The 26,880-nt window shown below is 37.2% G+C and overlaps 1 protein-coding gene across 4 annotated transcripts in view; it reads right to left on the bottom strand.

The window, feature by feature from the left end:
• eys (EGF-like photoreceptor maintenance factor) overlaps nt 1-26,880 on the bottom strand; it is a 164,495-nt gene that overhangs the window by 34,987 nt on the left and 102,628 nt on the right. For all 4 annotated transcript variants that reach the window (XM_086168217.1, XM_086168227.1, XM_086168234.1 and 1 more), the window contains 2 exons: nt 21,266-21,442; nt 9,538-9,688 (listed from right to left, as the gene is read on the bottom strand). In XM_086168217.1, the coding sequence (XP_086024343.1) occupies nt 9,538-9,688; nt 21,266-21,442 (328 nt within the window). The remainder of the gene's footprint in view (nt 1-9,537; nt 9,689-21,265; nt 21,443-26,880) is intronic.

The following is a 26,880-nucleotide window of genomic DNA, read 5'->3' as shown; positions in this document are numbered from 1 at the left end:
GCAGCACATCATCAAGAAAAAGATTATCAGAAGAATAGGTTCTCATTATGTCATTCAGGATTAATTAATGATAAAAAATGAGGGCAGGGACTAGATATACATTATAAAACTAATGAGTAGGAAGACAATTTTATCATTTGACCCCCTCATCCTCTCTAGGGAAATATACAATTGTACTAGTCATTAATGTTGCAGTCATAATGTTAAGTAGCTGGTCTACTTGTGTCATATACCATCTTTGGCAAAGTCAAGTGATTCCCTTTCCACAATTCATCATTTGCCCTATACCCACAATATACAATCACAACCTGATTATAGGTCTTTGCTATATGCATTGCCATTGCCACAAACAAATATACATCACTTAAGTTCCAGTACCAAGATATTTATCTGCATCCCTGTAAACAAGAATAATCCAAGGTGCGTTTTATTCTCTAATCCCATATTCTCAACATCACATTTTATTCATTCATTTTTTTTTTTTTTATTATATTGTAAGTCATTTGGGTGGGATGGTGGTGGTGGAGGCGGGGTATAGAGCTCAAATGTCTGCTTTAATCACCAGATGGAAACAATCAGGGCAATTGCCCTCCTGCTAATTCGAAACAGCCTTCCAGGATGCCTCCCTGAGGCACACACACATACAACCTTAGGTAGGACTAATTACAGGTGTGGGAACCAGGAGAGATGTTTTGTCTACATGCATTGATATATTGAGGCAAATTTAGGACTGCACATGTGCAATGGAACCAAATGTCCAGAGGAGACATCCATCATTATCCACGGGGTGACTGTGTATCCAAAGGTCATTCTCCTCACATTAGCATGACATGTGACCGGTGTACATCTTCAGAATATAACGTTATACATGATTTATTCTTCAGTCAAACTATGCAATAGCAATATTAAAAAAACAGTGGTAATTCATGCAGTGGGTTTTTAACAACTGTAACATTTTGCTGTGTCACTTCTATGAGTAACTATATATTGCAATGGATTACAGGTGTAAAATAATTATTGTGACTGAGAATACTTGTCCAACAACCCTGGCAAGCCCAGACCAATCTAGATATATTATTTGCACACTTGCGAAGAAAAATGAATAGCGACAGTCACAACACAGTGAATAGCGGTAAATATTAAGTTCAACTTCAGTTGCTGTGTAACATTGTTGAATTAAAAATACTGTTGTCTTGATAATACGAAAGAAATGAATACTGTGATACATAAACAACCAAATCCAGCAATGGATTTTACAATACCTCTACCTTTATATTGCTTATTCATTTTTAGATTAAATGAAAAAAAGGAGTCAACATTGAGAGTTTGGTGTGGTGACAAACATTACATTTTTTGTTTTAAAGATCCTTCTTGCTGTAGGCATATTGTGCATTTTTTGGTGTTTACTTGAATGGCTTTGTATTGAGTCTGCTAATGCTGCTATACTGTCCCTGTGAGACACAGAGAGCATGCTCACTAAGCAAACATGATGATGTTACTTGATGAGGTCTCATGAGCACATTGAATGCTCCACCAGGCTAATTTACATGGGTCTTGCTCCAAGGCAATGGTTGTTTGTGAAGATGACTATGACTTCTTTACATAGTCTAGTAGCTAGATGGCTAAGAATATGCCCCCCAGGCTCAGACTCACAGCATCAAAACCACCAAACACACACACACACACACACACACACACACACACACACACACACACACACACACACACACACACACACACACACACACAGACCTTCACACAGAAATTGTACAACACAAACAAATATGAGTAAAGCAAAAAAGGAAAGAGGCACCAAGTTCCTGTTGGGCTCCCTGTGCACCATTCAATATTTTGTCTCATAGGGCTGACAATAGTAAAATCCCAACAACCTGAGGTAAGCAAGCAAATATTTATGAGTATTCTCTAAAAATGCAAACACAAAACACACTATTGCTGAGATTTTTTTTCTTTTTTTTACTAGCTCAATCATCATTTATGCATTTCTTCATCCGGCTAATGCTCTAATCACAAGATATTTGTCATTGCTACCATCCTCATTCAGGCTGTCTGCTATTTGACTAATGTGGTGCAACTGCACAAATGAAACTTTCCTGAGGATCACTATTGAAATATTACCAGCAATGTAAAGGGATCATACAGCTATTTTCAGTGTAGCACCTTTACGCAAAGGTTTTATTTAAACCCAATAGTAGAACTTTGTCATTATGATATAATTTGAACATTCCTACAACACAGTCTTTTTACAGAAACATATGAATGAGGGTCTGATAATCATTAAAATCTCATAAAACATCTAAGTATTGCATTGGCAACAGATGGCAGTAAAACATCATGCACTACAGTGGTGTCCCAGCAACAGTTTTTAACAGTTGATAGGTCAGATTAAAAGAGGCCAAATTATTCAAGCCATATCATTCAGAATCCAACAAAGAGAATAATAATGTGGAACATGTTAGTGGTAAATTTGTCATTTGCAGCCCATTAAGGGATTAAGAATTAAGAGTCTATTAGTTATGCATGTAGAGACAGAAATAAGAGCGATCATGCTGTGTGCAGTATTATACTAGCAGTTAGATAAAAGAGAAATTGAGTATCATACGACTTATCTGAAGATGGCTGAAACATGTTACTGACATTGTTTGATGTATGTGATACTGGAAATTATATAACCATTCTATGTGTTTAATGATCATGCGGTGCAATAATTTAAAATGTAATATCACACAAAATGGCAGAAGAACTTTGTTGGTACGTTTCTCTGAGTGGAGAAGAAGCTCTGCATCAGAACACAATGCGTTCATACGTCAACTGTACTGCCTACTCTAGCTCTGGTGCAGTGACTTTTTCACACAGAGCACTGCAGCATTTGCTGCATAATTTGTGCTGTGACTGGCAAGCCACTATTAATTTGGTTAGCTTGTATTCTATCATTATATCTCCAGCAATACAATTAGACAACACACACCAAGCTTCTTGGCGCTGTGGATCATCACAAAAGGAATTCTGAGGGAACAGGCTGAGCTCCTCCTAGCCTCTGTAATGAATCTTTCATGGGCATGCTTGTCAATACAACACTGAATACTGTATGATTGAAAAACACCACCACTTCACACGTGGCTTGGTGTCAGGAGGGCATACGGAATTTGACAGAGCCAAAACTGACACCTCAATTCTCGTCAAGTAGTTTATGTACAATGGTACCTTCATCAAATACCTGTTTCACCCCCCATTTATCTTCCAAAGATTTAAAACCAGATTGAAAAGAATGAGGCAGTTCTGCCCACTGATGGTAATCAATTTCTGTTTGCTAATTACTTTTTCAAATTGCACAGGGAATAATTTATCCATTATTGAAATAAACACTAATTACAGCAATGATTACTTTACTTTTGAATTACGTGTAACTGGGGGTTTAATTACAATTTGTTATGTGACAAGCTCTGGTGTCCGTGTTGCCATGGATGCAGTTGTATGTGCAACTTGACTACAGAATATGATAACATTTGACACAGATGCATGCACTCTAAACACTAAATGGTGCTCAGTCATTCTAGATTATATTGATAGTGGGCATACAAGCCATACATACAATGGATGACAATAAAATCTTTCTGTTAGTACAACTTCATGAATATGTATGCCCGACACAGAAATGGCATTGTTTCAGCTAAAAGAAAATAATAATTCTTTTTTTGCAATTGCAAAGAAATATGGGTACAACGATTTGACACAAAATATCAATTACAATTGTAGTTTATGTCATCAGTGACATAAAGTATATACTTCACTTGCTACTGACTGTGGTTGAAAACAAATGAGAAATATTGCATACACATGTTCATGTTTCACTTTATTGACATCAACTCAGAATCTATGGATGAGTTTCTAGTTACAATCATGCTTAGGACAGTGTGAGTGTGTTATATGATATCTTTGGAATCAATCTTTAAACAAAAAGTCTAATCAATGGAAAATCTATCAAAGCGTGTTATAGATGTTTTTAAAACCAATACATTCTCTCGCTCTATACATACAATATATATATATAAATATATATATGTGTGTGTGTGTGTGTGTGTGTGTGTGTGTAAGCACACACACACACAATATGGCCGAAAGTATTCGCTCACCTGGCTTGACATATGGCAAACCTGGCAAATCATATGAACTCAAGTGACATCCCATTCCTAATCCATAGGGTTCAATATGACGTGGGTCCACCCTTTGCAGCTATAACAGCTTCAATGCTTCTGGGAAGGCTATCCATAAGGTTCAGGAGTGTGTTTATGGGAAGTTTTGACCATTCTTCCAGAATCGCATTTGTGAGGTTATACACTGATGTTGTTTGAGAGGGCCATGCTCTCGGTCTCTGGTCTAATTCACCCCAAAGATGTTCTGTTGGGTTGAGGTCGGGACTCTGTGCAGGCCAGTCAAGTTCCTCCACACCTGACACTGTGTTCCATGTCTTTATGGACCTTGCTTTGTGCACTGGTGCACAGTAATGTTGGGAAAGGGGCCAGCTCGAAACTGTTCCCACACAGTTGGGAGCATAGCATTATCCAAAATGTCTTGGTATGCCAAACTTTCAAAGTTCCTTTCACTGGAACTAAGGGGCCAAGGCCCAGCTCCTGAAAAACATACCCACACCATTATCCCCCCTTTACCAAACTCCATACTTAGGCGCAATGCAGTCAGACAAGCTGTTCTCCTGGCAACCGCCAAAGCCAGACTCGTCCATCATATTGCAAGAGGGAGGAGCATCACTCCAGAGAATGTGTCTCCACTGCTCTAGAGTCCAGTGGCGGCATGCTTTACACCATTGCATCCCAAGCTTTGCATTGCACTTGATGATGTGTGGCTGGAATGCAGCTGCCCGGCCATGGAAACCCATTGTATACGGTTTTTGCGCTCTGTTCTTCAGCTGATCTGAAGGCCACATGAGGTTTGGAGGTCTGTAGCCATTGACTCTTCAGAAAGATGGCAACCTCTTCGCTATATGCGCTTCAGCATCTGCTGTCCCTGGTCGGTCAATTTACATGGTCTACCACTTTGTGGCTGACAGTTGACCGTGGAATATTCAGGAGCCAGGAAATTTCACAACTGGATTAGTGGCACAGGTGCCATCCTATCACAGTTCCACGCTGGAATTCACTAAGCTCTTGAGAGTGAAATATTCTTTCACAAATGTTTGTAAAAACAGTCTTCATGCCTAGGTGCTTGATTTTATACACCTGTGGCAATGGAAGTGATTGGAACCCCTGATTCTGATTATTTGGAAGGGTGAGCGAATACTTTTGGCCATAAAGTATATCTACATGGCAACGAGAGGAATGAATGCAACAAGGTAGAATACATGTGTGTGAATGAGGGAGACCCTGGTGGAATGGTGAGGTTACTGGGAGCAGAGATAAAGAAGGTGGAGCGTTACCCAGGGCCAGCAGTCCAGAGCAAAACGAGAGTGCAAAGAAGAGGTCGAGAAACCTGTGCAAGCAGGATGGAAAGGGTAGAGAATGGCATTAAAAGGTGTGCCAGACCAAAATGTTGTATGGTTTAGAGACAATGGCATTGAAGAAATGGTAGGAAGCAGAGATAGACGAAGCAGAGATGAAAATATTGCATTTATCTTTGGGAGTGAGGAGGATGAATAGGATCAGGAATGAGTCCATCAGAGGGACATTGCATATTACGTGTTTTGGAGATCAACTCAGATAGAGATGTTTTGGACATGGACAGAAGAGGGATAGTGAAAGTAGGATGCTTAGGTTTGAAGAGCCAGGCAGGTGGCATAGGGGAAGACCAATGAAAAGATTTATGAGTGTATTGAAAGAGGACATGAAGTTAGTCAGTGTGAAAGAAGAGGATGCAGATCTTTCCATATGGTGGCCCCTGAAGGGAGCAGCCCAAAGGAAAAGAGGAATATATATACACACACATATATATACCAACAATCCCACCAACTACCAAAATGAATAGATGAATGTGCAAATTAATGATTAATGATCAATGTTTAATAATTAATGATTATTTAAAAAAATGTTATCTTGATAAGGAAACAATTGCAACAATTAAAAATAATAACTGAATGGCAGTCAGTAAGATGTGGCAGTAACAGTGGCATAAATGTTTTAGCATTATCCTAATATTTTAGCAAATTATTATTTTTTTTAATGTTCTTTGTACAATGTATGTATGAAAGCAACTTTTAACACAACTGACATAATTGTGTTATCTTATAGGGGGGCAGTGTTACACATTAGCTGTTCAAAGTAGATAACCAGAATAGGGATATTCATACTTCTTATCCATGAGAGAGACCAAGTGAAAAAGTCATGGATACATTCTAAGAAATTCATGGCTTCTACTTTATTAGTCGCTTTTGTTGTGTTAAAAAGTGTAGCACAAATTTGTTAGTGAATGTACTGAGTGTTTCAATACATTGCCTAAAGCATTTGCTCAATGTCTGAAATATAAACAAATTAGAATATAGGGAAATTCCTCATCTTAGCTCTGTGTGGTGACTATTCAAGGTTTGGGTCCACTGTAGAATTTGTTCAGATAATTTTCAGATACTCCTGTTACCCCCTGTCTGGGAATGGGTGCTCTCAGGTCTGGTGAGATTTGCTAATGGGATATAATTATTTTGACTATTACTTTGAATGATTATTTCTAAACATTATTTAGAAAAATACACAGTACACAATATATGGAACATCTACATTCCATCTCCATTGTGTGCAATAAACTTGAGAATCGCAAGGGAGAGGGAACATTATGGAGAGGGATTTAAGCGGAGTTCTAATGAAAGAAAACAAAACAACCATAAAAAATATTAAGTACATTTAAACACAAAATAAATATTGTATGTCAGACTAAGAATCTGAAATAAAATGAAATGTCCCTGGTATGTCCCGAGCATACTTCTAAAGAAGGTTTTACTCCAATTTTGCCAGGGGAAAAAAATGCACCAAGAATACCAGCATAAATTTGAATAATGATATCTGCTGGGGACTTTGAGTTCATATATGACAAGGAAATAAATGTGATGCTGCCAAATGCTATGTGTCATCCTTGTTGATCTTTGACTGTGCATGCATAAAAATTAGAGTGCGGTGAATGCTCCATGCAACCCAATTCAACCAAATTTGCACAGCCTGTGGAACTATAGGAGTCAGCCACTCTCAAAATTTAATCCTGGTAGTATTGGTCACAAAAAACAAAAACAAAGGGAAGGATAATCAACATCAAAACTTAGCTGATAAATTAGTTCCTTCCCAAATGAAAAATGACTGCTGAAGTTTACCCTCTGCACACTTGCTGTTGTGAAATTATATCTGGTGGTGCCCTTTTGTCATGAAAACTATTCATTTCCAATGGAATTAAAAATCCATTTATGTAAAAAAAAAAAGGAATGAAATACGATAAGATTAATCTCAGAAAATGTTTTAAACATTATACACAGAAATGCTTCATTATCACAAATCAAAAGCAAAATTGATGATTTCTTTAATCAATACCAATTTCGTTTCGGAAGTAAACTGTAAATCTGATATATTTTTAGACCCAGTAGTTTCTGAGAAATTCTGTTGTGAATCAAATATAAGTAAGCTTAATGTTGTTAGTGTCCTGTTTTGATTGTTCTGGTTGTTTAAATACATTTTTTCTGCAAAAGCAGCACCAAAAATGTTAATTAGAATCCATTCAATTATGTTTGCTGTCAAAACAAGCTGCTCAACAAGCAAGTCTTGATTAAATATTTACAATGTCAAATCTCCTGCAGGCATGATTAAAATAATGGTGTGATGTACCTGCCTTCATTCAACGACTTTCACAGTAGCTCATTCATCCATTCACACTCATATTCATATACTCTTTCATACTCTGATAGCTCATCATGAGCAATTACTGTTCAAGAGGGGCTCTCTGTGGGTCCCATGGCAGTGTGAACAAAAGCTGTTGAGATAAAGAAAACCTTGGGGTTTAAGGCTGAGCTTTAAAATGTACATATATTTCAATTTATTACCCAAATATACAATTATTTTGATGCTATGAGGACTAATGCACAACAAATATATAGACCACACATTGGAGGGCTTTTAATGTAATTTAAATAGACCCTGCAGATTGTATGATTTGTTGGTTTTGAATTGGGTATTTCAGCTACTTGTGGCAGCAATTATGTCACTATCAACACTACAGTGTATGACAGCCCAGCCAGGATAAACATCAAGAAGTACTTCACTGTAGTTGAACTCTGACTCCAGCTCTTTATCTCCCACTCACTACTGCACCAATGCAGAAAGTAGCCCCTCACCTGATTAGGACATGGCTTTCTGACAGCGGCAAAAGGATTGAAATAGTAGGTCAAAAATAAGTGGGGGATTAACTTTTGTTACGGTTACATCACTTAATCTGTGTGCTCTGTCTTCAGTCATATGTCCACAGGTTATTTAAAATTGAATGCATTCAATGCTGTCCACTCCAAATATGCTGACTACGGCAAGTTAGAGCATATTCTTCCTATGTTGGCAACTATCATCCAAGGAAAGTACACATTCACTGTTCAAACATAATTGGATGATGTCATGTACCTATTTTGCATATGAATAAAACTGCTCTACAAGAATAAATAGAGTTAAAGCTCAGCAGTGGGGCTTCTCTTCATTTTTCCCACTGGTTTGCTCTGCCCAACAGTGTTTTGCATGAGCAAACGTGTAATCATAATTATTTTTTATGTAGACATGTCGTGCAAATGTGTGTGGTATTAGAGGGAAAAAAAATGTTGCCAAATGCTGAGCAGTTTACTGGAATCATCAAAAAGTTCAGCACTGATCAACACCATGCAGACAGACAAGCTTTTCATCAAAGAGAACGTGGAATCCAGTCATGTCTAAAGCTCCTCTGAATGCCATAACAGTTCGAGTGCTGTAACTTCAGCAAAATAAAGTAAGAAAAAACAAGTTACATCAATGCATGAAACAGTAACAGATTATGCATGTATATTTTTTTTTCTTCTTTTTGAATGATTTCTTCATTGATGTTCTGAGCTGCTCTCAAGTAATGTAAGATCAGGATAAGATGAAGTAGTGAATTTGTACTTTATAACTGAAGTAAATCAATACAGTTCAATGATTGGTTTATGTTTGGTTTGTGATTCAAGTGTCTGTACTTTCGTGTTATGTGAATGTTATGGTGAATATAGGACAGGCAGTCTGACACATCAAGGAGACAAAAGGAGTAATATGTTGAGCATGCTAGTCTGAATTATCAATTTATTTTTTGGTTTGCTCCTTTGGTGAATAAAATTATAATTTTCACTTGGAGTTGCAAAACCTCTGAAATCTAAATCTGAAAATTATTCTTTTTCTTGTTTCGTTTTTAGAATATAATTATGCATGTAACATTAAATCTTCAAATATACAATATACAGGAATTCATCATTATAGTTATTTAGGCTTTACCATGTTTACAATGTTAAAATTTACAATGTTTGAAAATAGGGATGAAAGCATTTCAAACCTGACTGTGATTGCTGTCCATCTGCCATTGCTGATGTTGTTTTCTGTAGCTGCTCTCAAAATGTGGATCCCCCCACAACCAATTTCAGCAGATGGACTTCCATCTTGGAGGAACACATGAAGGAAGTTACCACCAGTGTTTTGTTCCTGTGCTGGGAAAGAGAAGAAGTACTGTTAATACCAGTTCTCTTGTCAGCATTACAAAATTCAGTACAATAAATCATATCGGAAAAAAAATGTAAAAATTCCAAAAATTAGAATAAGCACAACTATTAATTTAGTAATTAATGATCGCTATGAGGCCTTTCTGACTGTGACATCTGCAAAACAAATATGAAATGTGTTTTTAAGAGAATGATGATGAAGTATTTGGAAAGTGCTTTTGGGATGGACAAACTGCTCTCCCCTCCATCCATTTGTACCCGCAATCGTATAAAAGTCACTACATACTGATGTTACTTGCATTTCATCTGTACCCCTCAGCAGCAAACAGAGGTAAATATATCTAAACTGTAGTAAAGAAGGAAGCATTGTAACCTAAACGCACTGTAAAATGCCCTTACTTATAAGCATTCTACAATCTGCATATGGAAACCCATAGGGGGATACTGAAAGACATTCAAGATATGTCTCTGCTCATACCAGAATACCAGAGGTACCAAGTAGTTCACATTACTGCACTGAATGATTACTAGCTTATTAAAATGCAGAACTTTCATTTAGTAGTGGACTCTAGAAAGAAATTCCGATAGAAAGATGTTCACAAACACTTGTATTCTGCTTTGTGACCCAAAATGACTGACGACTTTGGATGTAATTCTCAAGTCAGCCAATCTGGATTCTGACACTCCAAGCTGTTTCCCTCACTGGGATGAAAAAAAAATAAACAGTGTCCATTTCACATAATGACTCACTCTATAGTTTAGTAAGGCCTCAAGAGGTCGATGAATGTGTTGTTCTCATTGCAGACTTAAAATTGGATATATTGAGTCAGGAGTATATCCATCCACTGAGAGTCAAATTTGGTAATGTTGTCTGAAAATATTAAGGTTTTAGGTCTGCGGAATTCCTAAGTCATCCAGGTCATAGTTAATTCTTATGAAAATCTTCTTCCATTCAAGGGAGGAAAGTCAAGTCCAGTTGTTCCATTTTCTCATAACATGGGAAGAAAGTTTTGACAAGGATTCAGGCATTAGCATTCTCATCGTACCGGCTCTGGTACTTAACACTATACATAATGAATGTGCTGTCCATTTCTCTCATAAGGCCAGTAGATGGGTGGAAGTTCTCGGCTTGTTTATCGACTATAAGGGTCAACTGGAAGTTGGCTGAAGGAGGGTACGGACCAATTGTACACTGCTCTATAAGGGCATGTGACAATGTAGCCCTCTGAGAGATTTGCAGAGCTTGCCACTCTTATCCCACACAGAATACAAAAAACAAGAAACATGGCAACATGACAGTGGAATAATGTCCTGTTAGAGAGACCAAAAATGTGGCACATTGTGACAAGGTGCCACAAGTCCACAGGGAACTACTGAGTAGCTACAACACAGGCAAGGCCAACCACTTTGATTTCACAATAAACATGATCATTGAGCCAGGCCAAAGGAAGGACTGTGGTTGGCTGATACAACGATTGGACCATTGTGAGTGAGGTGTAGTTAGTCATATGTCTTCATAATGTCCATGCCATTTGTCATTTACTAATGGCATGGTTGGAAGACCTGGACAAGACAGAAAAGGGTGCACAAACTGAGCTTGTTGTTTTAGGCTGGATGACAACTAATAGTAAAGCTACAAACAAATCATCGTTGTTTGCGCATTAAAAAAAAAAAAATTCGCTCACATAAACTGCTGATGTTCTGTGGGATTTCAAACATTCATAAATTATCAAGTACTCTTCAAGCATTGTTATAAACAAAAGCCTTTTAACAGCGAATGAGCAAGTTAGTATGTACAAATTGTGTCATTCTGTAATTTTCAAGCTGATCCTGCCATACTATGTGAGGTTTGTGATTAGAAAAAATTAACTTGAATGATATTTTTCTTGTCTCCAGCAATTGTATATTATGATGTTCCAGCTTTCATTGTTAATTACAACAGCCTGAATCCGAAAAGATCTATCTTGTAGAAGAAATAGAAATTTTGATCATATCTCTTAAATCTTAGGATCAGTTATTATGTAACTGTTTATGAAATGTAACTTATAATGCTGTTGTAAGGTGTATCCATATGTTATATATCTCCAACAGGAGAGTAAAAAGTACTTTTAGTATGTATGGATTTCACTATTTGTGTGTTTCTGACATGGCAGAGATCCTTTGTGTCTTTGAAAGGTAAATGTAAGCACACATGGCACACACACACACACACACACACACACACACACACACACACACACACACATACACACAAAGCTGTGAAGTTAACAACCTGAAATTAGGAATTTTTGCCATCTATGAAACATTTAGACATTTGTATATATAAATATTTGTAGAAGACTCTCAATGATTTTTTTTGAAGATACAAAGATTTTTCTTATGAAGTCTCTAATAGTGAGTTTAATTTATTTTCTCAAAAAATTAGCAATGAGAATCCATCAAATATTTTGGTGAGAATTTTTCTGTTAATACTGGTTGAACAACATACATTATGAACAATATAAGGTTGTTAAAATATGTCAAATTTTATCTGGCTTTCAACATTGACAGAACCTGTTCTCAAGTTGTTTTTGATAGTATCAGAAACAGACTGACAGTAATAAAGTCATTATAGTAGAGAGGGTGATAAAATCAAGGTTATTATTTTACATCTACATAATATGTATATGCAAGCAATTCTGATAGTTCAAGTTTAGCACATAAATTAATCTTACTATCAAAACATTAGATAATAGTTTATAGCGGCCATGTAGGCAATCATGATCGATTTGAAAGTTTAAAAATTATACTTGGCGCGAAATCTCATTGATTAGATGGAGATGACACATATGAAGGTCAGAGCAACAACTTTCCCAGCATGCCACAGTTTGAAACCCTTTGTCTCCTCTCAAAGCAGTTGTTTCCATTTAGAAAATAATACATGTCAACAAATGAATAATGGTGCTATCGATGTCAATGTTGCCCCATCTTTTATTTGCTATTTTTCTTCTGTAAGGATATTGTTCCTCACTGTCCCACTGGCCCTGTTACTCTGCGCTAAGCCTAACAGAGCGTTCGTCCTTTTGTCAGTGGCTGTCACCTATTCTTTCCATTCCTCTGCCTCTCTTTATCTCTTTCTTTCTCCTACACCCCACCACCTCATATTTCTTTTCCTGATCTGACAATTGAAGTCCAGGGGGAGACTTGTGTATTTGCTTCTGGGAGAGGTCTAAAAAGGGGAACACAGAACAAGGAACAGGTCTGGTGAAGATTTTACACATCTCGATGCATGTCTTTTGGTACTCTTCTGATTAACTTTGTCTTTTTGATCTCTGGAGTTTTCTTTTCAGTTCCTATCCTCTGATGTGAAAAAAAGATGATGCACTATAAGTCAGGAAGCATTACCACATAAAAGGCACTGTGCCCTCTATGTACACTTCTGAACATTCATCTCTTTCTGTGGCAAGACTAACAGTCGACTTTCTATCCTCTGCATGCCACAGCAGTGAAATACTGTTAATGAGACTGAGGTTATCAGAGTTTGATTCCAAGTGAATAAAAGTAATTGACTTAAAATTCAAATCAGGATTTTGGGCTTTGACTCAGTATTGTTCACATCCATTATTGAAAAGGGCAATGAAAGCCAGTTAGAAGTGAAGAAATGATTCCATGCTGCCACAGCAGTCGTTATTTATCAAACTAATCTATAGAGAAAATCTGTGAGGACTAAGACAAGCAGTCACTAAAGATCAATGCAACCAGACAACCGTTGGCAAATGATTTGCAAAGTGACAAATTTGACTGGGTAGAGGTGAGACAAGTTTTTTCGAGTTTGACAACAAAGACGTTATTCACTTGACTCACATCTAGTAACTATTTACTGGCATTTTTAAATGCAAACTGTACCAAGACGCTTCCTATTGCAGTTGTGAGTTGTTTATTTTGCCTTTAATACATATATATTGAATTAAGCATATCAGGAAAGAAACATCCCACCTCTACCATAATAGAAAATAAATTACCTATCCAATACAGAAATATCAATGATGCTACCATAGTTCTTAGACATAACTGAAATGCTGGCTTTTTTATTCAAATTCAAGATGCAGAAGTCTCTATTCATATTCCGCTGAGTACTTCTTTGGAAAAAAGAAAGTTTTTTTGACATGAAGTGCATGAGTTTCGCCAGCGTGGAGTTCTTAATCAAGAACTGACAAGCTTCCTGGAAAAAAGTATGTCTGAAAAAACAACCTTTTGATAGATTCTTTTAGGTCTGGCAATATGCTGCTATTTTTGTTCCATTACTTCCCCCCAAATACCCCTCAAAACAACCATTAATTCAAGTATATCCTGGCAATCTGGAGCTTTTCTTTGTAATTTTTTTTACAGCTGTTTTCACAAACATACAATCACACAGTTTCCAGAATATATACTACATGGCTTCCCCAAACTAACAATCTGATAATAAAGAACTAAAAACAGGGTTGAACAGTGTTTTATCTGTAAACACTGGACCACTCATGAGCAGACTTGTTTTTTCAAAAAATACAACTTTATTCAGGGTTGGGGAGGTTGACCTTTACGATGCACCGCTATTTCTTCAAAGACTGATTGAACACTATTACTGGATTCTAAGAGACGGTCAATTGGAACTCTCAAATAAGAACATTTAGAAGGTCAGAAAGGGAAGACTCGTCAATACGTAAAACTTATAGAACTTTAATTTGGTTTGCTTAATAAAACCTGGGCACTCACTTTTAAAAGGTATTTGAAACTCCAGAAAATGTTATTCTTTTCCATCTCCATCTTCCTACCTCTGATGAATTTCAAAACACATGCAGACAGTTGTATCAATATAAAATTCTTCAATTTTATTCATAGACATATCTCCATAGACAGTTGCTTGTTTACAATGCACACTAGAGACATCATGAAATCTGAATTTGAAAAGCTCATGGCTATTTATGTTTCAACATTAATTAAACTTTTATCAGAGAAAGTGAGCTCTTCTGCAAATGGAAACCAGTGGCCATGAACCTGTTTTGCTTATCACAGATAAGAGGATAATCTTAGTCATAGTGCCAAGATTTATGATGTGATGTAAGTGCCTGTCTGGGAAAGTGGCAACAACAAGTATTTACCATGCAATCCCAGGTTGCAATTGGACAACCACTCAACTGGCTGTGGTCTCATAATATGATTTTGTTAGAAAGATTGAGGACCTGGTGGAATCACCTGCCTTTCACTGTTGTACAAACTACACCTTTTGCATCTGTTAAGGAACCTAAAGTTTGCGGGATCTATTCTTTAATGACCGATACTTTTGAGTGTGAATAAAGTACCAAACAATTGACATATTTCTCTACAATACCTCGAACATATGAAAATTGCAAAGCTCAGCTCTATCAATTTACCAAGAAATGACCTCTCTCCATCAAAAATAATGCTCTATTATTCAACCTTGTTTATTTGGGGCTTTTCCGGCCCACCTATCCAATTTTCCTCACGTAACAAAAGACATAATGTGTGTGTGTGTGTGTGTGTTTTTATGGCGGTGATGGGTGTAGGAGGGCAATTCTTACTTGCCTTATACCAGCTTTTGTCTTCTGATGTAGACAAATTAATCTGCTTTTCGGTTAGGTTAGGATCATAACATCATTTTTAAATCATGCAACCTTGTTGCATGTTCTTTGATATGTATCATGTCATTACATGTGCGTTGTCCTTTGCCACACTAAATTATCTAAAGTCAAGCGATAAAATAGAACCACGACTGACACACCAGTTTAGATATAGTGATTAAAAGCCCAAGAATCATCGGTTCTATTACGCAATGTTTGTCAGCATGTTATAGGAATGTGCTTAAACCTATTCAAACAACAAAAGCTCACTATAATAAGAGGCAATGCTGTCAGAGGCCCTTGACCTTGTAATCTTTGGACCAACTTCTCTTTGTTACTTCTCACTAACCAAATGACTAAGTGTCATTCACGGTTTCCTTGTACAATATCCAAATATAGTCATTAATTGTACATCATTACTTGTTATATCACAAATATATATGTTTGGGTTTTTTTAACAAAAGAAACGGTTGAAGATGCTGAAAAAATTGTAACATTTCTTTATAGACATTGTGAAGTCTTTGCAGCTGATCTACAGTTTGATAATAAAATGGTATTAAGGATGAGAACCTCAAAGCAACGGAGCACTCAGTTTCATTTTTTAATTAAAACGTTAAGCCAAGTGTTTAGACTGTCAGACATAGCAACACATATTTCATCAAAAAAGACATTTAACACAATGTTCTAAGCACTTTTGAGTCAACAGTAACTGAACAAATGGATTAACAAAATTAGAATTTCCTCCTCTGATTGAAAATGGTTCTTGAAACTTGGCTCTCTCTTTCTCAAAAGACTTTCTGAGTATGTTTTTTGCATTAATCTGGCTGATGTGACAGTCAGTTTTCATGTTCACACACAACTGCACTTCTTTCTGTGGAAGAGCTAAGAAAAGGCAGTGGTTATTAAATGTGTAGCTTGGACATTTTTGTAATCAAAAATTCTACTGATTGTCTATTCATGATATCCATATATATCGGGTTTATTACATGAGATAAACATGGAGCTGTTAAAAAGAGATTTAAGAAAAAATCATGATTAGGATTTTGAGAAAATTAATGTTTTGTTAATCTCAGCTGTCATCCCACTCAAGTATTTTCTCAGCTGAGCATCATGTTTGGAGAGAATAGCTATTTAATTACCCTAAGAATTATGTGACCCAGTCCTTAGTTTAGTTTGAAGGACCAGTCTATGGCTTATTGAAAATGCATCTTCGCAATGTAGTGTTATGAGCATATATCCAGGCAAAAGTGCTGATTCATGAAAACTGTTTTAAGATGGGCTGCCTTTCATAGAAGCACTTGCAGAGCAGAGATGTGCTGTAGCTGCTGGACTACTAAGCCCATCAAAGCACATACTGAGCTGCTTGGCCTCCTCAATGTTGTAAACTACAGACAGACTAAGGTGGCCGGCACCTGTCAGGGCAGCAACCCTTGAGCCTGAGGGGCTCTGGAGGCAGCAGGACAAGCTGCATGTGGCTTTGGTGGTTGCACAGGCAAAAACCTGGGCGTGGGAGGAGCTCTGGAGTGGACGCACCTATTTCCAGGGCTGAAGTTGCTGAAGGAGTCAAAAAGCTCTTCAGCAGCAGGGCCCTGAGGGTGGATGAGGTAGGCCCTGGGTTCCTCAAGGCTCTGGATGCTATAGGGCTGTCCTGGATGACAGGCCTCTGCCGCGTTGTGTGGATATCGGAGACAGTGCCCCTGAACTGGCAGACCGGGGTGGTGACCCCGGTGCGCTCCAACTACAAGGATCCCACTCCTCAACCTCACTGGTAAGGTCTATTTAGTGGTGCTGGAGAAGAGGGTCCCCTGGGTCTTTGAACCTTGGATCCAGGAGGAGCAGTGTGGTTTTCGTCCAGGTCTATACCCTCGGCAGGGTCCTTGAGGGGGCATGGAAGTTTGCCCAACCAGTCTACATGTGTTTTGTGGACCTGGAGAAGGCGTTTGACCGTGGTCTACGGGCAATCCTGTGGGGGGTTCTCTGGGAGCATGAGCTACTGAACCCCGTTATATGGGCTGTTTGGTCCCTGTATGATTGGTGTCGGAGCTTGATCCGCATTGCCGGTTGTAAGTCGGACCTGTTTCCAGTGAGAGTTGGACTCCACCAGGGTTGCCCTTTGTCACCGATTCTGTTCATAACTTTTATGGACATAAGTATTTCTATGCCACAAGTATTTTTAAAATCAGTTCCAAACTGATTTTTTTTTCAACTCAAAATTGTCTGGGAGCCATATGCCGTTATATATGAGCCATATATGGCTCGCGAGCCATACGTTCACAACCGCTGACCTACAGGGTACCAATGGAGACCGGGTTACTCTAGGTCAAAGAAGAAGAGGAGGAAGGCATGTTCGGAAGCAGAGAGAGAAGAAGAAAGGCAAGAGTCAGGACTTTGAATATCGGGAAAAGGTAAAGAGTTGATCGACATGATGCAGAGAAGGAAGGTGGATATACTGTGTGTCCAAGAGACAAGGTGGAAAGGTAGTAAGGCTAGAAGACTAGCGATCAGTGACTGCAAACTAGTTGTAGGTGAGAGCATAGCTCATAGTTTGTTGGATGACTGGTGACAGGGAATATCAAGAGGACAAAGCCTGAGCAAAGGACAAAGTGGTGGAAGCTGAAAAGGGAGGAGTGTTGTATGGTTTTCAGGGAGGAGTTGAGAAAGGCTCTGGGTGGTCAGGGAGAGCCTCTAGATGGTTGGACAACTACAGCTAATGTTATTAGGAAAGGAAAATAGATAAGGAGACTTGCTGGTGGAATGAAGAAGTGGAGGAGTATATACAGAGAAAGGGGTTAGCAAAGAAGAAGTGGGACACTGAGAGGACTGAAGAGAATAGACAGGAGTACAGGGAGATACAGCATGAGGTAAAGATAGAGGTAGCACAGGCAAAATAAAGGGCGTACAATGACTAATCCTCAGTTGGAAGGTAAGGAGGGAGAAAATGATCTACACAGGTTGACAAAACAGGGAGATAAAGATGGAAAAGATGTACAACAGGTCTGGGTGATTAAGGATAGAGAGAAAAATGTATTGATAGTTGCTAGAAGAGTGATGGGAAGATGAAAAGAGTACTTTGAAGAGCTGATGAATGTGGAAAATGAAAGACAAGCAAGGGTATAAGAGGTGACTATTGTAGACCACAAATTAGCAGAGATTAGTAAAAGTGAAATGAGGAAGGCATTGAAGAGGATGAAGAGTGGAAAGGCAGTTGGTCCTGATGATATACCTGTGGAGGTGTGGAAGTGTCTAGGAGAGGCAGTGGTAGAGTTTCATACTAGACTATTCGACAGGATCTTAGAGAGTGAGAAGATGCCTGGAGAATGGAGACATGGTGTAATGGTGCCCATTTTTAACAATAAGGGGAATGTGCAGAATTGCGCCAACTATGGAGGGATAAAGTTGATGAGCCATATAATTAAATTTAATGGGAAAGAGTAGTGGAAACTACTTTTGGACGTGTGGAAGTTTCTAGGAGGGGCAGCAGACCAGATTATTCAACAGGATCTTAGAGAGTGAGAGGATGCTTTCACCTTTTGGTTGGGAATATCAATCTTTGGAATAGTCAGTCTTGCACAGATGTATCAGATATAATAATATTAACGGAAAATATGCAAGCCATACTTGGCTAGTTGTTTGTACAAATATTTAACCAGCAGTTGATTTACTTTGCAATATGAAAACATTTCTACTCTTCTGTCCTCTTTGATTTTGGGGAATGTGGATTTTGAACCGCTAAGTGAGTACAGTTTTTGCAACTACTCACTAAGCGTGGTTCTCAACATGTTCGTAAGACGAGATAGCTTTGCACTCACTTGCTAACTTGCATTTACTTGCTGAAGGACTGATTGAGTAGCAAGATTTTGATAACTGTAGAACTGTATATTCACTTTATGTTTCATTTTATGTGGCATATCTTGAATATGTTGACCCGTGAATCTGAAGTGTTCTTGCGATTGAAGGCGTTCATTTCCTATTGGGTTAATTGAGATGCTTAATGTAACTCAGTGGTTACTATAAGTGAAATAACCTACTATTAGGAAGATAATACCGATACTGGATTTCTTTACACTTAAATAGGCCTATGTTGACTTAAAAGAAAGATAACAAGCAAAAACAAAATAACTTACTGCTTAAACATTTAAAGGTAGGAGGTGAATAAGAACCTATGATGGACAAAGTCTGACAACTGAATTTAAACAGAGCTCACTTTATATACTGAAACTAAATAAGTTTAAATCTACGGAAGAATAAGAAATTCATATATGTTTCTTTACTTTAAGGGAAACAAGGGTTGAAACTGAAACTCATATTTGTATGTGTATGCAAATGGTTTTACTTACTTAATGTGTCTGTGTAAATGTCTATATGGTGCTGGTTTGCAATTACTACTATTTCTTACTACCTCACTTCTTTTTGATAAACAAGCAAGCATTTAAACTATTGCTAACTATTTGTCTGTTGTGTCTCTTTCTCTTTTAACTATTTTAACTTTTCTTCCTTTGAATCTAGTCCTGGTCCAAACCCAATTATATTTGTAGTAAGTGCTACACTTATCTCAGCTATGCCCAGTCAGTCTGAGATCATATGAAGAAAAATGGTATTGAACCTGAGTCTGAATCTGCAACGCCAAGCTCCTCAAATTTGCTCAGGATGAGCAGCTTGTGACAGCCAAGTAAAATATAAGTCATAGGAATGAATCAATATCCATTCACTTGTGCTAATTTTTACACAAAAAGTTTAATCTCCCTTGCTATACCCCACAGTGGTTTGGTCCATCACTCCTAATCCCTCACCTACAATAGCTGAGGGTAAGTGAAGAAGGTGTGTCTTTGAAAGTGTGCCAGTGGCAGCTGACCTTGAGTACTCACTTAGCCAAAGTGAATTAAAACGCAAGGAAATGTCAGCTTTACTTACCTGTAACAGAACAGAACCCATTTTACAAATGTACCCGACCTCTGTTTTGTTCACTTCATTTCCTCAGCCTCCCACCGTGAATCTGCAGGTAGGAGGCCTCACGACTGTTAAAATAATCAAAACTGAATTTAAAATGCTAATGTAAATGTTTTTTAAAACGGTCTGCTTATTTACAAAATCCAGCTGTTTTATAATGATACGGTCTACTTAATTAGAATACAAATTTTTATTCTTATAATAGTTTGCTGAATTTCTATTATTTATTATTGTGTTACTCACTCAAACTACGCTGTTGTTTAACGCTTCCTTCTTGCCACATAAATGGTCTCCAGCACTTATACCTCTGGCCTACCCTGAAGAATTGTGCGCAATTTGAATAATCTATGCTTTTGTAAGGTAGAATAATTAAAAATAATTTCTTGGGTTGAAATCTCTGCAAGTCTTTGCAATATATCTTTTACCTTTTGGTTGGGAATATCAATCTTTGGATATAATAATATTAACGGAAAATATGCAAGCCATACTGGGCTAGTTTGTTTGTACAAATATTTAACCAGCAGTTGATTAACGTTGCAATTCCCCAGGACCTGTGAAATCACAAATGATCAGTTTATATCTCCATTCAGTGCCTTTCAATCTGGCATTTAGTTGCTGGAATTGGTTCACAGGGTGCATTCCACATTTATCAATATTCACATAAATTCCTATTTCGGTGTAATTGCATCATGATGATGAGGACTAATTTGTCATGTAGATTATCATCAAATGCTTTTGTTCTTCCTCTCCCAAGAGATTTAAGTCAAGTTGGGCTGAAAAGAAGAAGAAAAAACGCTGCACAACCTTACCACACATATATGCAGCTGTTTCACATCAGACACTAAGCACACAGGTTTTTCTGTTCACAAGGACATACTTTTCATTAAATGGCATGAAAACATTTTTTAACACAATGGAAAAAAAGAAATGTACTGTATAATCTGTTTTGCATATGCCCGTGGTATTTGTACCTGCTTACAAATTTGTAGCACTTTTGCAAGAAGACATGACTACTCACTGTAGAGGATGGTGCCCTGTGTTGATGTTGTTTTCATCATCAAATAGAGAATGACAGGGGTGTCCTTGGTGGTTGAAGGTGGAATATTGTTTATATCAGAGGATTGTAGAAAAGCTCCTGGAGGCTGCAACTCCAAATAAGATGTGCCATCAAATGAGGGAACATACACCGTGGTATCTTGAGGGGAAAAAAAGGTAAATTAATTAATGTGAGTCATTTGAATAGAATGAAATTACATGTAATAAAAATTAATTGAAGGGAAGACATTCAAGTCCAATTGCCACAAAAATATTTTAACAAGAATTCCATACACGGCAATTCTTTTTTTTCATATCCTCGTGAAAATAGGTGTAGCAAAAGAAGGTATGACATATCCGCTTACAACAAAGCACTTGCTTAGATTAGTAAACAGAATAGAACGGATGGGCTAGTCATTGCTGCAGTGATAGCTGGTTGATGAGCAGAGTCAGCACCACTCTGTCAGTGTGCTATTGTGTTATTTCCCCCCGGATGACAAAGCGGTATGACTTTTAGAGGAGTTGGAGGAAGGACCTGCTCAGGTCATCCACTTCACTGTGTGATGATCTGTTGTCTCTTCCACAGACACTACAGCCCTGGTGGCTACTGTGCAGTTCAAGTGTGAAAGCAGACTCCAAATTGACCATCTTGAGCGGCTCTTGGGATTCTACATTTATGCTGCGACTCACAAGGAAATTTGGAGTTCGTAATGCTCTCAAATACTGGTGTCTTTAAAACGTATGTTCCCGTGTCAGCTCATCTTTTAGATTTTCAAAGGACACCATTAATATTTGTTGGCATTAAGTAAGACCACAAAAAAATCAAAAGAAACTGAGAAATCTGATTAAAGCATACTGTAACGCTATACTGTGATTCCACAGTTAGCTAGTTAATGTTCAGTTGAATCAATTACCAAGTTTATTAATATGTTAATTTAGAATAGAATAGAATAGAATCGAATAGAATAGAATAGAATAGAATAGAATAGAATAGAATCAACGTTTTTTAATCCGGAAGGAAAGCCGTACTACATGTATTCTTTACATGTACTCATTTGAGACATGATATTGATTTTATCGCTGTCTGGTTTCCTTCTTGCAGAAAGGAAAGGAGTTATATAGTTTGATGGCCATAGGTAAGAAAGACTTTCTGTGGTGCTCGGTGGTCTCAGTCCATGGCTTAAAGTGCTCTGGTAGGACTTCAATTTACTTACAGAATCTAATTTTGAATTTTGAAATATACTGCTCAAAAAAATAAAGGGAACACTTGAACAACACAATGTAACTCCAAGTCAATCACACTTTTGTGAAATCATAGTGTCCACTCAGGAAGCAACACAGATTCATTTTGACTTGTTTTAAGGACATTACATCAAAGTTGGATCAGCCTGGAGTTTGTTTTTACACTTTAATTTTGAGTGTAATTCCTAATCCAGACCTCCATGGGTTAATACATTTGATTTCCATTGATCATTTTTGTGTGATTTTGTTGTCAGCACATTCAACTGTGTAAAGAGCAAAGTATTTCATAAGAATATTTCATTCATTTAGATCTAGGATGTGTTTTTTTAAGTGTTCCCTTTATTTTTTTGAGCGGTGTTTATATCAGGTTTATGAACTCCTCATTCAGTAGAATAGGTTTTGATACCAAATAAGGTTTGATTACAGTGAGTCAGATGCAAAGAAAAAACAGAAAACTTTTCATACCAAAAACCAAAGCATAACTTCATGCTTTTACATTATTGGCCAACTCATTCACAATATATATGTTTGTTTTTTAAATTATATTCTATTCATATACATTTTCAGAGTGTGGAATAAAACTGATAAAACTGGTTCATTTTAGAGGAAACAGCAATCTTCACAAACACACCCAGGAGAGCCATAAAAAGAGACATGTGTTAGCATTACCTAAAGCGACACACCCATTCTTCAGGTTTGATAAATGATGAAAGAATTAAATAAAAACAACAAAAACCTCTCCATCCAAAAAGACATTCACTGAGATGTTATCTTTCAATGATTAAATATATTATTTAACTTTCTGAGACCAAAACATATATCACAAATTTAGAAACCATTGAGGACCAGGGACTGGTATGGTTTGTTACTTTTTCAAGAGATGTTATAGAATAAGAGAGCTGTACATTATAAGTGAAGACTAATGCATGCCTTTAAGAAGTAGAGTGAGCCCATATGACACAACTCAATTGATTCTGAATTTGGCATTTTTCCCACCATTATTTAGTTTTTTTTTCGTCTTTGAAACCAGAAGGGAACATTTATATGCGAGCACCCTGCTGGCTGTCATGGTGAGATGGTTACTGTGGCCCAAAGCATATCCTGCTTTATCATCCATTTTTATTACAAAAGGAACATAAAGATTTAAGCTGTTGAAGAAGACTTGAGACCAGCAAATGAGATGAAAAAGTCATTGGGAAAATATTTATTATAATAATAATAAATCAAAAATGGAATTTGGGTCATTTCCTGAAATAATCCCCAATTTAAAATCAATGAAGGCATTTGTGATAATATAATGAGAACATAAGTCAGTTTGGAACAGTTTTTGTAATTATTTACCTATTTTTGATCTCTAGTATGACAAAATCAGCAGATTATGGAATTAAGAAATAGAAACTGATGAATGTCTAAGCATCAACAAAAACAATTAGACTTACACAGTATAATACTGACAGAATTACATTTACTTCTTTTTCTATTTGAATGGGATCAAAACGGATCTTTACTTTAGTTTTTTTATTCCGTTCGAATGACATCCTATATCACAGCTCCAACTATACAAGAAGTAAAGACACAAGGTAATGAGCTGTAGAAGGAGGTCATGATCAAACCAGGCCCAGTCTGAATAATTTCCCGCCTCACTGGTTTTGACTTTTATGCCTACTTCCTTACTTCAGAGCCATTTACTCCACAACTAATTTTTGTGATCACTCGCTTTCGATTGAATGCTTACATACTTGACAGAATGTCTTTGGCAAGGTCTATGACCTAGTGAGTCTTCTTTGAAGAGACAATTTATCATAGCTTAAAACTCTGACATGCCCAGATGAACTGGCTTTATCTTGACAAAACCTGTCTTATGGTTGGCTTCTTGATATCAAATACTCACTCAAGCACAAGGCACTGGCCTAGATTACAGTACTGACTTCTAGGGTGCAGCCCCAGGGTCCAAACAATGAGGCTCAGAACTTGCGCACATTGAGCATTAAATTTGACCCGTACATAAATTACCTGCTCAATCTGACAGACACGTAAGATAGACAGTTTGTCATTTTGCCTTCAGGCTGTTCAAAAGATGTATGACAGTTCTGTTTGGACTGTCACCTTCTTTTTGGACTTCTGAAATTATGGCTTTTACTTTGGTCATTCACTGCCCACCCAAGTATTTTCATTCAACACTTGCGGGAGGATACGGTAGTTCTCTACATTTAACGCCTCATAGGTTATCCCTTTAGCTAACTAGCAGACAACTTTTAATTATGACACGGTTGTGTCTTCTCATCAGAGTTAGACCAATCACTATATTTATTACAATTATGGCAGCTGGATGAAGTACTGCCTATCTAATAATAAAATCATCAGTAATATGAAATGTCACCAAGGGTGATAATTAGAGAGTTGGATTAGACACCGAAGGTGCAAAAGTGAGGAGCAGAAATTCTGATAATTTCTTAAAGATGGTAATGAATACAAAGGGATTCATTGGATTTTACAAAATATTAGAATCACTCTTGATGTGTAACAATTACAACTATTGTTACAGCTATACTTCACTTACAGAGCAGATACAGAACAGGTTCCATTGTTTTTTTCATGAATAAAAATGTATTTATGAGGGGTTTTTTTTCCTTATACATGTCACCATGTTATTCTCTATTTCTTGTTTGACCAGGAATTGAAATTATTTTTGGTTTGCTTTTTTAAAGACTACAAAACACCTGTGTCTCTGATTATCTGATTTGGCATCTCTGTTTAAAAGTGATCTGACTGCTGCTAAGCTGCACACCTTTTGTCTCTGCACCATATCATGGCAAGAGAACTTGAAAAGAGATCCAACTGTTTCTCTTGTTTTTTTTTTGTCATTCAATGGTGTGGTTTCACTCACAGCTCCTCCTGGGAGCCTGTTCTCCCCTTGCTCTCCTGATCCATTTATGGAATGGAGACGTCCTTAATAGTGGTGGGCTGACATTGATTTCCGGCTCAGACACAAGAGGATATAGCAGAGAGGAGATGAGGAGGCCATGGGATAATATTTTCAACTATTTGCCTTTACAACCATTCATTTAATTGGCAACTCTCTCTGTCTCAGAGGAAACATAAATATGAAGTGATCAAAGTACTGTAACGGTCACCCAACCTAAAAAACATCTGAATACTTGGCTAAAAGAGACTTTCACATGTCTATATTGTCTTAATCTGTCTCTAAACTGGCTCTAAAAGGTTTAAAAATCATTAAACAAGGAAAAGAACAGCTTTGATCATTCAGTTGGACGGCAAAAATACACGTGAGCATTTACATTAACCCAGTAAAGTATAATATACACTTTTGTACATTTTGTATACCACTGAATTCAAAACACATTATATGTTGATACATGTAATTCATATGCGCCTCATTATGCATATGCTACATCACAGAATCAACATTTATTTTCAAAATACATATAAATGATACGAATCTGATGTAACAACAGATGACACTCATATGCATACCCTTATGTTTCTCTCAGATGGGTCCTAGACACTAGTCAGCATTTCATTTAGGACACAAACAAGTCACTGTCGTTAGTCACTGGGTGGAATGACATATCTATAAACAACTGAGAGCAGGGGTGACTTCATTTATTCTCTTGCAACTCATGCTTAATTTAACTAGATGTGAGGACAAGGGTTTTACCCAGAGATGCAGCCATAGCAATAAACATCCATGGACTTTGTCAGCATGTTAACAACTTCTGGAATTCTTCTGTAGGCTATCGCAAATATTGCCGCAAACCACACTAGTGGATGAGAGCTCATTTATGATTACCCTTTGGTAAACCTAAGAGAGCGGCCAGCTTTTGAGTTGAGTTACTGTTCTTCAAACTCAGCAGGAATACATAAAAAGTCTGATTAAAATGTACTTGAGAGTGATTAATTGTTAACACATTGGTATAATTTGACTCGTGTCATACAATATAACTTCAAAGTACACATTGATATAATTTGACCCATGTCATACAATATAACTTCAAAGTATTGGTTTTCTGACATCTAGTTCTTCATGCTATAATTTACTAAATGTGCTTTCATTCTCTAAAATTACCATGCTGTTGGACATGACAATTTATTTCCAAAGTTTGTTGAAAAATGGGACCAAACAACCGAAAAACCAAAACACAGAGATCTCCTCTGTCCCATGTCTCTGGAACAACCTTCCATTAGAACTGGGGGCTGCAATGAGTCTTTATCTATTGAAATCAATCTTGAATTTCGCCGTAATTACTTTTCTTTTTTTTCACCTATTTTTTTTTTCTATGCATCAATATGACAGTCACATACAATATACCACATATAATTAGATGACATGATCAT

This window comes from Fistularia commersonii, chromosome 2, assembly GCF_037954325.1.
Source record: "Fistularia commersonii isolate RoL2024-O1a breed Wild chromosome 2, RoL_Fcom_v1.0, whole genome shotgun sequence".
Classification (NCBI taxonomy): Eukaryota; Metazoa; Chordata; class Actinopteri; order Syngnathiformes; family Fistulariidae; genus Fistularia; species Fistularia commersonii.
The sequence above is the reverse complement of the archived record's forward strand: the minus strand, read 5'-3'. Positions and strand labels throughout refer to the sequence as shown.